Genomic DNA, 14,679 nt, shown 5'->3' on the forward strand with positions numbered 1-14,679 from the left:
ACAATATTTTTGAAACCTTCTGCAGGAAACTGGTTAGATACAAGACACTTAAAGGAAAATAATACTTTATTTTAAAGCATATAATTACTTATCTTGAATAGTTGTAGCTTCTACTACTTTGTTGCCTTAATTGAAAATTTTTCTCAGAATTTTCCACAGAGGGTGGAATTCCATATTATTTGGAACTACCTAACAACTTACTGTGAAAGTTATTAACATTTTGATTTAAAAAGTGACATTTTGTTTTTTAGTGCTGAAAAGTAATAGTTCTTCTGAGAAAACAGAAAATAGATAGTCTTCAAGAATGTGTAATTTTGCAGAAGATTTATTGTTATTGCAGTGAAATTTCCAGGATTGAAAATCTGGGAGCTCTAAAATGTTCAACCTACTTTGGTTGAAAATTAACCTGATGAAGAATATGGAGGTGAGCCTCATGTCCTCCTTAAGATTTCTTTTATTCTAACTGCTATAATGTATGGTATTTAAATAATATGGCATATAAATGTGTCTAATAATTAGGGAACTTATAGAACTGTTGAACAACAACAACGAAAAATTGTAACTTTAAATTATAAGAATGAAGGCCGAGTATTATTTGGATTTGCTCGGCTGTCAAAGTTTTCTGCATATACATAAGCAGTTCATTTCCAAATATTTTCTGAGATTCTTCCTAATAAAAAGGAAGAATTTTCACTTCTCTTGTACCTGCAGAATTTTGTCTCAGTTTCAATATTATGTGAAAAGATTGCTATGTGGTTTTTTGTTGATGTTTTTGTTTTCTTTGGTTGCTTTGTTTTGGGGTTTTTTTGTTGGGTTTGGGGGTTTTTATGTCTGTTTGGAATTTTTTTTTTTTTTGTTCTTGCATAACTTGGAGACATAAACTCCTTTTCAGAAGGAAGTTTTATCCTGTCTTTTTCTTAGGCTCTTATATATCAAATAATCTCCTATGAAGAATTATTTTCCCCCCACGCTAACCTTTGAATTAGAAGCTGGTCCAGAACCAGGGAGAGCTCTGTGATCAATAATTTGGCAGATAAAAAGAGAAGAAATGTGTAAATGCCTTTTCCTAGAAAAGACCATATGGCTTTCTGGATTCCCTGACTCTTCACACCCCAACAGGGAGATGGAATTGCTGCAGCTCAGTCCATCTTCCCTTGGGAGAGAACGTGGGAAAAAAAGCAGAGGGAGATACTGATACCAAAACAAAAGCAGTCAGAGCAGGGGATGCTGATAAGGGTGAATGAGATCAAATCACTGTGAACCTTAAAAAAAACCAAAAAAAACCAAAAAAAAACAACAAAAAAGACAAGGGGAGAGAGAAATTGGAGAATGATGATAAGTGAGGAAAGGGAAGACTGAGAAATTAGAGCTGGCAAAGTACAAGTGTAAAGAGAGCAGAGCAGTTCCAGAAATGGCTCTTTACCAGCAAGGACACTGCAAACAGGAGTGGCACCTCACTGCAAAGAACTGCAGTGTCATCGTGGAGAGAAATGATTGACAGCAGTGGTTTAGTTCTCATGATTCCCCTCGGGCCAGGACGTGGGCTGCAGCCAAAAGCTAATGAGCACTCCTGACACCAGGCGTGATCTCTGAGGTTCCTCATGCCCAGCTGTGAAAGTGTTTATTTTCATCGCGGTATCATTTACAGAGGCTTTCCGAGCTAATCCCCTTTTGGCAAAATGCATCCTCTCTTTCCATGTCAAAAGAAAGCTATAGTTCACTACAGAGGCCAACATTGTTTAGACTCCAGTCAAATTGGTTTTTACATTTGAATGATCTGCCCGTTAGCCTGCAGGCTCCTCAGCATTTGCGGTGCTATATTAGATTAAAACTGTATTGTTTAAAACATTCACAGGGCTTACATACTCTGCAGGATTTGCAAGAGGTCAGCCTTGCTGGGAACTTGGGAAAAATAGGAAGGTGGTACCTGTCTTGCATTTTTATTGTGAGCATTCTCGTTACCACCAAAGGTTTCTGTAATTGGTTACATTTTTCTCTCATTTTAATAAAAATTCCTTACCGACTTGCACGATTTGCAGTCATATCCAAAATACACAACCGTGAGCATCCCAAAGTCTATGTCAAAACTCCCCAGGGCTCATCTTTGTATACTCCTGTCATGGTTTGAAAGCAAAATGAGTGAGAGGCTCCAAGTCAGAAATACAATTTAATAAGAAGAAAGGTAAAAAGGTAAAATAAAATAAATGCAATAACACAAAAGACCACTGACAGAGTCAGAATACAACCTGAGCAGGGTGGTGGAAGCAGTCCAGGTGAGGGGCTCTTCCTGAAGCAGTGATCCTGTAGAAAGGTCTGGGAGCTCTGGTCCTCTGGGAATCCAGTGGGTCAGGGCTGCTTGTCCTGTCCCAAATCCCAGATTCTCTCCAGGTGGGAATGCTTGGCTCCTCCCCCTGGGTGGAGCATCTCACAATGGGATGAGGAGTCGTGCAGTGGGTCCTTGATGGCCCATTAAACAGAGATAACTCCTGGAGGGAGTTCCCTGTGAGTCCTGGGCAAGGCATTGATGGGCCATGAGCAGAAGAGCCCAAAGGAGGGGCCTGGGAAAACACTGCCCCACCTGGTTTAACAGCTCATGGAGATGGTGATAGAGTAAATACTTTGTGGACATCCTACACTACAACCCAGGAGAACTCCAGACTCCTCCCAGCAGATGAAGTCATGTCAAAAAGGACAGAAAATACATATCAGTGGGATTTGTTCATGTATTTATTTTTAATTTTCAATGCCTTTAGTATAAAAGGCACTTAATTTAAACATAAATCAAGACTGTTCAGTTGTAAATGTAAATGGAAATAATGTCTGAATTTCCAAGCAGATTTTAGAGAATCTAATATCTTTTCTTGGTTTATCTTCATCTGTAACAACAAAAAAAATCTTCAAGATGCTATCCATACATTTTGGGTGGAAATAGAAAATAATTATTAATTATTATATTTCTGACGTCACTGTTCACTGTTCTTCTGCAAAATCAATGACCAAGTTTCTAGACCACTTCACATGTTGCAGGGGATCCATTTCCAGTTTCAGTTCTGCTGGATTCATAACTATTTAAATCAAATACCTCAAGCCTCAGGTAGGAGCTTTGACCACAGGGCTCTTAAAAGGAACTGCATCAAAACAGGAGTCTTTGCACACAAAGACACAGAAAATCTTGCTGGTTACATAAATAGGACCCCTAAATGTGCTTTGATCAAGAGTCAACAGATTTTTTTTGAGTGAGGGTGCAGAGACCAAGGACTCTGACGCAGGCTCCTGACCTACATGGATCAGGTTATTACCCAGGTTATTATCTAGGAAGCAGAAATGTGCTTCAGTCACCTCATCTCTTTGTCAGAAGTGCCTATAGAAACTGCATATTTGAACACTTCAAATGATATTCACATTGAGAAGTATAGTGGAATCATCTAACACTTTCAGACTTACAAAAAATAAAAAAAAATTTTTTTGAAAAAATCCAGACAACAAACACGCCTCCCTGTAATCATTATTTTCTCTGAATTTGTAGTTTACAGAAAATCAAAATTATGTTGTTGTTGTTCCAGGCAGAATAATTTAAAAGTATTTCAAAGTGGAAATGAAGAGAAGTTTTATTTTGGCAGTGCAGTTCTTGTTGGCATAATTGGAACCAGTGGGAAACATCCACTCTCAAGGAGACTTATTAAAGAATCCATGGTAAACTTTTACAGATTCTTCAAACTAGAAGCTATTTCTTATGATTCCAAGTTAATAACTTTGAACAAGACAAATTTATGACAAGGATCTGGAGTATTTTGAAGCATCAGGCTCCATTTAGAGACAGCTGGCAAGAAGGGAAACGCTCCCTCTCCTTTCCTTCTCTTGGTGGGAACTGAAGCTTTGAGCCCACGAATGATTTTTTTTGTTGCCTTTTTTATTTTCTTTCTATATATGAAGGTCTTGATTTTGAAGAGGGAGCATAAAAGAACAGGCAAGCCATCCAACTGCTTCACAACCACAGCAATTTGATTATTGTAAGTTCCTACAGATCCTTTCTTGTAAGGGAAGCATTGGAAGTCACTTACATAACCTTTGTATGAACAACCTTGACGCTCGGTTGAGGGGAGATTCAAATTTAGACTGGCAGCATTTCAAGGACTGTTTTCTGCTTGAATACTCCAAGCTTGTCCACCTCAGGTGTGCCTTCTTTCCCTGCTCAGGGATGTTTGTTAGAGCTGCAGGTACTCCTGTACTTCCAGCTCGCTTTTGAGGTTGTTTATAAATAGAATTCTGCTTGCTTTTAATGCCACTCTCTCTTGAGCCAAGGATCTTTTTGTTCTGGCAAGGAGAAATTAATAAATCAGCCTCGTAGGGATGAAAGCCAAACCAAAGGGCTTTGGATGAGTAATCTTAGCACACAGCCATTTTTGAGAAAGAACATTTTTAATAGCTGCAGTAATTATTTTGGCTTTCGCAGCTCGTTCTTTTTAAGAAAACTTTCCATTAATTGAAAAAGCTGGGGAACCTGCTTCTTTTCTAGGGTGATTCTCTTTTAAAGGTGACTGATTACCACAAGTTCTTTAAGGAATCTTATAGAATCAGGTGGAAACATGGGAGTTTTTTCTCAAGTTTGACTGTAGAAACTACTCTAAGTATTTGCAAACCAAGATTGGTTTAGAAGGATTTAAACAGATTGAAAATGTGACACTGCAAAAAGAGAAAAGGAACACTGTGTGATTAGATATTGGTATTTGGTGCTTAGCTTGGAATGCAGCCCTTGAATAAAATAAATTTATTTGGCTCCACTCAAGAGAGCAAAGTTATAATCAGGCTAGAGGTAATGCTTGTGATCCTTTTTTCTGAGAGGGAAAAAGAAGAAAATAATGCAGAAAGAACTGAAAAAAAATTAATGCAAAAGGAGAAAAAATACCATTAACTTCTTCTCTGTATGCATTTCTGCACATGGGTTAAGTTTGTGTTATATAATTAAATCATGATTCTCCTCTACTGGAGACTTCAGAGTAAGCAGTATCATGGGAATGAAAATAAAATGCATATTTAGAGTGCCCAATCAAATTCTGAGGCTGAAATTGAAGAAGTGTTTCTGTAAAAAGAAGTTTTCAGTGCAACAGAGTAAGTGCCTAAGTTCTGTGAGGCATTTAATGTAGCATCGGCCTGTTTAACTTTATAGGAACAGAAACATTTTGCAAAGCAGCAAGTAACTGGAGATTATTAGGAAGTTTTACCCAAACAGAGGTGGTTTGAAGCCCCCTGAAGTCCCTATGGTTGGTGTTTCTATGGCTCTTGGACTTCAGAAATAAATCAAATCCCATCCAGATATGGGATTGGACAGCCTGTGCATGTCAGGACAGTCATAAGGTGGATTTTATCCATGCAAGTAAGTCACAACATTTTCTGTCTAAATCTCAACTATGAAATTTTCATCATTGAGCTCATTTATTCAACTGCCTTACAAGAATCATTTTCAGATTATGATAGAGCCAAGATTTTTGTCACAAGCCCTGCCCTGAGCAGCTCACAGAGCTGTGTCACCACTGCTCTGAGGACACCCAGGTGCCCCCCTGTATCTCTGAGAGAGAACTGGTGAATCCATTCCTTCCTCTGCATATTTGATATTTGTGACTGTATTATTACAATTGCAGTAAGGACGGTGCTTTTCATCTTTTTTTAAAGTGCATTTACCACAAGCATGTAAAAGTTTATTTTCTACGTAAGCTGAGAGCTTGAGGGGAGCAAAAGGACCTTTTCAATCTCAAAAGCAAAATCACATCTCCCTGAGGGACAGCGGGTTCTGAGCTCAGAGCATTTATCAGCTGCCAAGATCAAACAAAACAAATTCCCTGAGTTCCAGAGATTCAGAGATTATTTCAGTTCATGGCATAATTATGTTTTGGGACTTTTTTAGAGGGTTTTCTTTGGTTTTCTTGGGGATTTGGGGTGGTGAGGCCCTGGCACAGGTTGCCCAGAGAAGCTGTAGCTGCTCCATCCCTGGCAGTGTTCCAGGCCAGGTTGGATGAGGCTTGGAGCAACCTGGCATAGTGGAAGGTGTCCTGAGGAAAATAACTCGGTCGGGTTTTGTTTTGGGGACTTTTTTTGGTAATGCTGAACATGGACACTCTTCTTACAGACTATAAAGAGGCAGGAGAAAAAAAAATAAAAATCTTACAAGTGCACTCATGATGACAGTGGAAACAGTATTATGGATTTTGTGTTAACCACAGTCTGTTATACTTAGTAAATCCTGTGCTATCTGTAAACTTTGAATGATCAGAATGGCTATTCTCATCTTTTTCTCTTCATTTTCTTCTTCTCCCTACTTTCCCTTCCTCTTTTTGTTGCAAATTCTCTCTTCACACTCACTTTTCACCAGAAGTGTTTGGAGGGACTGGTGCAGGACTAATTTAGAAGACCCCACAGTAACATCTGCAGCACCTGTATTTACTGTCTGTGGAACAGATTGACTCAGTGGTTTCCTGAGCCGTTTTTTAAACAATTTTCATTTGTATCCATTTGAACACAACATCATTTTGCTATTACTGTGTCCTTCCTATCAGTGCTACACAGGTGTTAAATGCTCAATGAGCATACAGGGAAAAGATCCTGTTCCCCAGTTAATGGTCTGATTTTCTTGCACCTGTCTCTCATTGTGTTGGAATAATGACACCACAAACTGTTTTTTTATTCACTGTTCTTTACTTTCCCTGCATGCCATCCCTTAGCATACATTTAATGGGATATTTTATGTTATTTTATAGTTATATTTTCATGCTGCTTAAATTCCCTTATATGTTTAAGATATGGTCTCAGTCAAATAAAGATACCTGGCCCTTGCTTTAATCTTTGCAGGAGTCCAACAGGAAAAAAAAAAAAAAAAAAAAAAAAAAAAAAAAAAAAAGTGTGGTTTTTTTGTTGTTGTAGCAGTCTAAGCTTATGTGAATTAGCCCCAAAACAGAATTTCTGAAAGAGTAAGCTAAAGCAGAAGGCAAAACCAGCAGGGATCCTGAGAAGTCCTTCAAACATGGTGAGTTAAAGTTTGGAGAGATCTTGTAAAATATGTGCTGTGTCCCTGGAATAATTCCTGCTGCAGGGAGGACAGTTTGTAGATACTGTAGATGGCCATGGGGTGGCACATGCAGCCTTGAAAGAAGCTCTGAAATACTGCTGAAATCTTTCCCAGGGGCATTTTGCATTGTTAGGAAGCTCCAAAAAGGGCTTTTGTCTACTGGGAATTCCCAGACAGGAGTTTGAAGAGTGAGAAATAACTAGATGTGTCTGATCTTTTCATGACACCGATTAGTTGTGTGACTCTGTCACTGCAGTGGCTTAGGAGTGGTCTAATTTTAAGCAAATTTGAAAAAAAAAAAGGAAGGAAGTCTTAAGGGTAATTAAGTATTGATGACACAAATTCAAAGGATATCTTTCCTAACAAGTTCCAGTCTTTAAAAAATTACTTGTATTTTGGATTTCACAGGTTTTAAATGTTAGCCAGCTACAAATGTCAGATTTCACAGTGCAATCCCCCCTTTTTTTTTCTGCCAAAGTATATTTTTAATTAATAAAACAATAAACCCAGAATCATGATATAGATAAAATACTTTTTTATTATTAATATGTATTAGAATATTCATTTGCCAGACCAAGATGCAGCCTGCCTGTTATTACACTGACATCACTGTTGTGTTGTCCTGTCTGCACTCCCAAGGTAGAATTAGAACCATTAACTGTCTTTTCTCCCTCACTTATGGAAAATGATAATTACAAAAGTTTTCCTTGGCCACAGTTCTCCAGCTTGTGTAAGGAATCAAATCTATCAAGCCAACTGCCCAGGAGCTGGTTCAGTATTCATGCCATGGAAATGCCAAGAAAACTGATGCATCTACTTCTGGCAGTGGTGGGTATTTGTGTGCATTCATTAGCATGAAGTTAAGGTTAAATTAACATTTGTATTCTAAACTCATCTTTGACTCCGGGCTGTGCCAGAATTTTCATTCCTCACAATCTCTGGTCATCTGAAGTGCATTTTTTTCCCCAGACAATAACAGGCAAGAAGATTCCTCCTTGGATCTTCTCTGAAAGGTTTGTGCTTGTTTAGTTGGCAGAGTGGGTGTGAGAGGGGCCACACTAAAACCAGGTTTACACCTTCTATTCATACTCTGGGACTGGACGAGCATTGCAAAGGGCAATGTGCAAATATCACAGAGGAGATCTTCAGCCTTAAAACCCACAGTCTTTGAGCAAATAAGAACGAGAAATAGAGTTATAAGTAACCATATTAAATCACTGTCAAAATTCTCCTCTGATACATTCTGCTTTGCACTGTTTTTATGCAAGGAAACAGAATTCATTTCAGTGATAATTTTAACCTGTTCTGATATACCCTCCAAGCTTTTCAATGCTAACAGGGAGCAACATTTCTCTCTCTTTAAAGGAACTGGGGTTGCTTCTGGTTTCTCAGAAGGGAAGAAATGAAAGCTAATCTGAAAGGTGATCACACCAGAGTATGAGCAGTTTTGGAAAGTGCAGGAAGGGAAGCACTGCAGGAGAACTGTCCATGCTCTCAGGATCTAAGCCAGGCTTTGACAGGCTGAGATCTTCATGCTGGAATCTGACAGTTATTTATTCTGCACAGGGTATCAGACAGCCAAGTTAAACTCCTTTATCAGCCTGTGTGAGCCTGGATGGCAAAGAACTCTAATGAAAAAAGGAATTAAACTGATGGATCTTCAAGGAAAAAGATACCTTTTACTCAACATTCTGAAATTATCAGACTCAGTTAAAAAAAGTCAATATATTTACCCTGTTTTGCTCACTTTGGAAATGTGAAGGGCTTCCTTGGGATAGGGGAGCTGGGACTGCTGCCACATGAATTGTGAGAGGACTGTTTGACCAAGAGCTGGTCCTGCCAGAACCCACTGCTGGATTTTAGTGTCTTACACTGGTATTTGGTACACTTTGATTAGGAGAAATTAAACCAAGTTTCTAGAAGGTCAGTGTTATAGAAAGGTGATTTCCTGACTTGATTGCTGTTCCTTTCCCAATCAAACTCCTCTCATCTTGCACTCAGTATTACATTCATAATTTAATTAAAAATCAGAAAGGTTGCAGATATCAAATGCCTTTTATTTTATATAGCTCAGAAAAAAAGCATCTGTTTTCTATGTTCAATATAATTGTGGAAGAAGAAAAGAAAAACACAGAAAAATTCATTCTGTCTCATGATTTGTAACATGTTGATAGTTTTTTGAAAATGGAACTGACAGTAAAGGTCAGGCCTCAAACTGAAAAGAAAAAAGCCCACAATATTTACAGTGTTTAAGGCCAATATTTAGTCAGGTACAAGTGAGACATTTTTTCAAATTCCCACTGCAGTGAATGGATTATGTAATTGTTACTTTGTCATTCAGCTTGGCCCAAACACAAAACACAAAAGTTAAAAATTATTGTTTACATTTGGGCTTTATTCTGATGCTACTTACATTTATTTAACATAACTAGAACTGGTATTTCTCTGCCTATCAGTTATTATGCAATGTGAAATAAAATTGTTTGGTTTAATCCTAGTTGCATTTCCTATTGTGTAAAGGACATAAAATTTCAAAGAAAAACAGTTTAAAAGCAATGTATCTGAAAATAGGACACAACCTAAACTATCAGCCTGTCCTTTGAATTTTATGAAATACACGATTTCATGTCATTTTGTCAGTTGTTCCAGGAAATGTTTTCTTTTTTGTGAAATCTGATGTCACCAGAATGCAGCCTGAGGAAAAAAAAAAAAAAACAAACAGCAATTTTAGAGGTAATGTTCAGGAAGAGGAGAAAGAGGTGAATAAAAATTCTCTTCCTATTTTACCAAGGTGCCACCTTAGCAGTGATCCTGTGTTTGCAGTGAGATAATAGCAGTTCTCCTCTCTCTTCCTTTTCATAAGGATCTGTTGCTTGGCTCCATTCTTCCCTTGCTGCTCTTTCCTAATGGAAGAGTTGCCAGTTCCTCTGTGTCAGCAGCACCTGTTCCCTTCTCTCTGAGCCCCCATCTTACCCAGGTCACTTTTATTTCAAGGAGAAGTTAGAGAATAAATAGTCTTCAAATAACCAAAGGAGAGTCACCCATAACCTTTGCTGACTTTTCACCATTTCACTCATTGTGTATTCCCACTTTATATTCTTTTTATGGTTTAGCAGCAGGACAATGTTTTATTAGCACTCCATCATTGTCATTTTAAAGGCAGACATGGAGCTTTAGAGAATTTGGCTGCGTGTCTGGCAAGATTGGAATTTCTCATCTACTTTTGGCAAAAGTTCTGAGTTTGAGTAGAAACAGCCTGAGCACAGTGCAGGACATCGCTAGACTTAAAAAAAACCATCATCAGCTTTCCTGAATTTACTTCCTTAAATAGTATTTATGAGCTGGTGAGAAATTAAGCTCTAATTCCTTCATAAGGAACATTCAGTAGCAGAAATATTCTTGCTTTGTGAGGTGAGCCCAGAGGACAGGACTGGGGCAGGAAGCACATGGGAAACAGAATTTGGATCATGACTGGGATATTAGTATTATATAATACTAATATATATAATAATACTACTAATATATATACCACTACTAATATATATGCTACTAATAATATATATACTACAACTACTACTACTATATAATACTAATACTACTACTACATTAGTAGTGGCCAAAAAGCTTTGGTGCCTGTTTATATGGCCACCAATTTGAATCACAGCATCAGTGTGGTATCACTTTATCATCCAGCTGGCCTTTATGATGATCATTTCATTTCAACAAATAAAGAAATATTCCTGGAGCACACTGGGTGTCCCTCAACAGGCCCAATACTGAGCAAGGGGAGTCCTTGGCTCTGGATCCAGTGAAGTGTACATCAAGATTAAATGTGTCTGATTACTTTAACTAAATATTTTGATGTGAATCATAAAGCTGTTATCACTTTGGAGGGCAACAGAGGCTTGAACAAAGTGAACTTCTTCAACCTGAGCTGGAAGCAGCTATAAAGGCCCAGGGAAGATATAAAATTTCACAAAAACACATTAGTGACATAGTCAGTCTTGACATCACACACAACCCATGGCACAAGGCAGGCAATAGCACTTGGAATTCCTGGGAAAGCATTCTGACAGCTCTAAAGGTCTGAAGTCTGATGGGTTTTTTGTTATTTCTGAGGCTTTTGCAATGGAAGGGCCCTTGTGGTCATGCTCTGGCATTTTGTTCTCACAGAGCCTTCACTTCTTTTTGCAGTGCCAGTCTAACCAAGTGAATAAAACACAAAATTCTTATCTCTGAGACATAATTACCTTTTTTTTTTTTTTTTTTTTTTTTTTGCTTCCCTTAGGATTAAAACATATTGGAGGCCCATGCCAGATACCAAAACCAAGCCCTTGTGTTAATTCTGCTGTCTCAGCTGCCCTGATGAAGGGGTGGGAGCAGAGGAATTCCCAGCCCTGAGAAGAGACATTCCCAGCCCTGGGAATTCCTGCACACTGGGAGTCCCTGTCCCTGCCTGGATGTGCCTGCAGCAGCACAGCTGTGCTGGCTGCAGCTCTGGTGACAGAGACAAAACTCAGCTCTTTTCCTGACTCTCATTCATCCCTGTTGCCCAACCATCTTCTGGAACAAATCTTTCTCTCTGTGCTTTATCCCCCTTGAATCAATACATTTTAGCATTATTTAAAGGGCTCAGTCAGATTTAAACATCAAACATTTGAGGCATTGAAACACTATTTAAAAAATTGGGGTTTTTTTTAAGGATTGCTTTAATTTAATATTTTGTACTAGTTGGAGTCAGGCCAACCATTTGAACTGAATAACTCTGAAATAATTTGAACAACAAGCCAACAGAGGAAACAGAACTCCATTGGGGCACCCAGGAAGCATCCAAAAAGATGCTGCCTTGTCTATGTGTCCTGTCAATTAAGCTCCAATGAATCTCTTCAACACATGCTAAGATATAAACAAAATAATAAGAGCTACCAGATCCAGTCTCTGGCTCCTTGTTGTTATTCTTTTGGTATTTATCATAATAAACTTGTAATTTTTCTGTGTTTTTTGTCACCAGCTCTAGGTGTCAACAACTCTTGAGTATTACAGATCACTAAACCTCATAAGTGACCGGGGGATTGGAAGTAGATGATCTTTAAGGTCCCTTCCAACACACAGCACTCTATGGTTCTATGATTGCTTTTGGTTTACTTGGTTGTTAAAATATATCTATACTTCATTCACAAAGACATTTTTGTTCATGATGTGAGAAGTGTTTATTTTGTGTATTATACCTTAAATTAGTGGGCCGTCCAAAATATTCTGCACGAATAAGGCATGTTTGTGGTGATGCTTTGAGGTTTCAGTGTCAAATGTAAATCTTTTAACTGTTTCTCATGTGTTCTATGATGCTTCCTTTGGGACTTTTTTTGCTATTATTTCTAGGTCATAAATGAAATCCCTAGATTATAAAAACAAATACTAATACAACTTAGATATTAGTGAGCTGTGCAAGATAAGTCAGCTTCTGAGTTAGCCCCTGTGTTTCCAGAGCAGTTTATTACCATCAATGTCACAGAAAATGGGGACAATCAAAACTGGCCCAAAGATACTTTGTCCCCTGTGTTTTGAGCAGGCAACATAAACTTGGATGGCACAGTGGCTCTGCTGGAATCATAGCAAAGCTCTGGCTCTTGTCAACAACGAGGTGACAGCACACCTGATAGAAAGGAAATGCAAGTCTATTTCTTGCATATAAGTTATATTAGAAAATTTAAAATATTTTATCTTCAAGCCGGCCCCATTTCAGCTGAGTGTCACTGGGCAGTTAAAGGCTCTCACTGGCCTGGATCAAGTCCTGATTTCTGACTAAGAAATTGTAGAAGCATCACAAAATATTGCAGGATCGAAGATGAACGAGGCTTAATGTTCTGTTTTGTTGCAACTTATACCAGGTGCTACTGAAAAGAAAATATTCAGGAAAAGTTCTGCACCTGTTTTTATAATGTGAATTTAATTTTTTGTGTTTTGTGGATATAGAAGCTTTGTCCTTGCCTCTGGCAGTAGGTCAGAAATTAATTATTAAACACTGATCCTACAAAGATCTTGGCTGGTATCAAAATTTTTATTCTGGCATGATCTTGGAAACAGTCATGTTCATATTCAGCCGAATCCAGAATGCAAGAGTAACTATGTTTGACAAACAGAAACAATGGAGTGGAAAATCAGAGAATCACAGAGTATTTGGGGTTGGAAGGAGCCCTAAAGATCATCTTGTTCCAATCCCTGACATGAGCAGGGACACCTTCCACTATCCCAAGTTGTTTAAAGCCACATCCAGCTTGGCCTGGAACACGTCCAGGGATGGGGCAACCACAGCTTCTCTGGGAAACCTGTGCCAGGACCTCACCAATCTCACAGTCAAGAGGTTTTTTTACTAATTTCTAATCTAAATCTACTATCTTTCTGTTTAAAGACTTTTATCCTCAATATTATTATCACTTCATATTGTTCATAATGTTCTACAAGTTCCCAAGCTTACTGCCATTTGTATAAAATGAACTGGAAGTTCTGCAACTGATTCTTTAACATCCCTGATAGAAAAATGCCTGCTTTGAAAACATTACCATGTTTAGATTATTTTTAGTTGCAAATGAAATACAAACTATATTCTCTTACCCATGAAAATGATAAAGATCTCATCATGGTTCTTCCCAAAGGTGTAGAAAAACATTCATTGGAGCTATGTTTCCCTTCTGTATTCTGACTGACTGTTTTTAAATCAGGCTCAGTCCTACAGCATTGCTTGAATTTCCTTAGGTCCTGACTGTGATCTGCATGAGTCATCAAATTTTCATTGGTATTTTTAGCTTCCATTTTCAGCAATCTGTGTTTCTAACAACTGTCTAATACTCACTGCTATCACTTTTTCCTATTTTTCATTCACTTCTGCTATAGTGGAATAAAAGGGCCATGAACTGCCCCAGCAGGGTTCATGAATATTTGCTTTTATCTGTAAATTTGAGAGGGTGAAGATGTTCTTAATGTAAATGAGTGTGTACTAATGAAGTGTTTCATATTTCTGCATCTTTAAACATCTCCTAAAGAGCCTTCACATTTTTTAGATTAAGTTTCTTTGTCACTCTGGTGATATTTTGCTCATGTCTGCTTACACAGCACATGAAAAATTTCCTTTTTAGAACATCGAGGCTGTACAATGTATGTGCTTCTGAGATACACTTCTTGTTCTTTTAAAGCCAAGATCAAGTGCTTAATCTACTTGCTTCATTTGAGGATTCCAGGAATTTTAAATGGTTTGGAATTATTTCAAAGGAGAGTATCAGTGAAGCCTCAAGAATACTGAGCAATCTTTTAAAGAGGAAGGTCACTGGTGGCAAAGGTAATGACAGAACCAGAGTGACTCAGGAAATTGCAGGCAGCTCCTTTGTATTCTCCCCATGATGTGTAGAAATTGGCCCTGAGAATTGTTCATTAGAATATTCAGCAGCTGTGCTCAATTTATTTATTCTGCCAATTCTGAACCCAAACCCTTCTTTTTCTGATGTCACAGAAATACAATGTTGAAACATTAATTCTCCTAGCAAATTCTATAAGCATAAATCCTCTACTACATATATAGCAACACAGTTTCTTAATACTGACCCTTCAAATATACCCTGCCCTAA

General features: G+C 38.1%; 1 protein-coding gene across 1 annotated transcript; it reads left to right on the forward strand.

Moving 5' to 3' along the window:
- Positions 1 to 418: 418 nt before the first annotated feature.
- On the forward strand, positions 419 to 12,920 carry LRRC9 (leucine rich repeat containing 9; the record flags this gene model as incomplete). The annotated part of the gene is given in 10 exon segments (XM_083863984.1): positions 419 to 424; positions 1,856 to 1,945; positions 3,602 to 3,637; positions 3,641 to 3,693; positions 9,130 to 9,219; positions 10,829 to 10,875; positions 10,937 to 11,003; positions 11,418 to 11,433; positions 12,804 to 12,863; positions 12,867 to 12,920. Coding segments are annotated over 10 exon segments (519 nt in total).
- Between the last annotated feature and the right edge of the window lie 1,759 nt (positions 12,921 to 14,679).

The sequence above is a fragment of the Zosterops lateralis genome (assembly GCF_965231275.1).
Source record: "Zosterops lateralis genome assembly, chromosome: 6".
NCBI lineage: Eukaryota > Metazoa > Chordata > Aves > Passeriformes > Zosteropidae > Zosterops > Zosterops lateralis.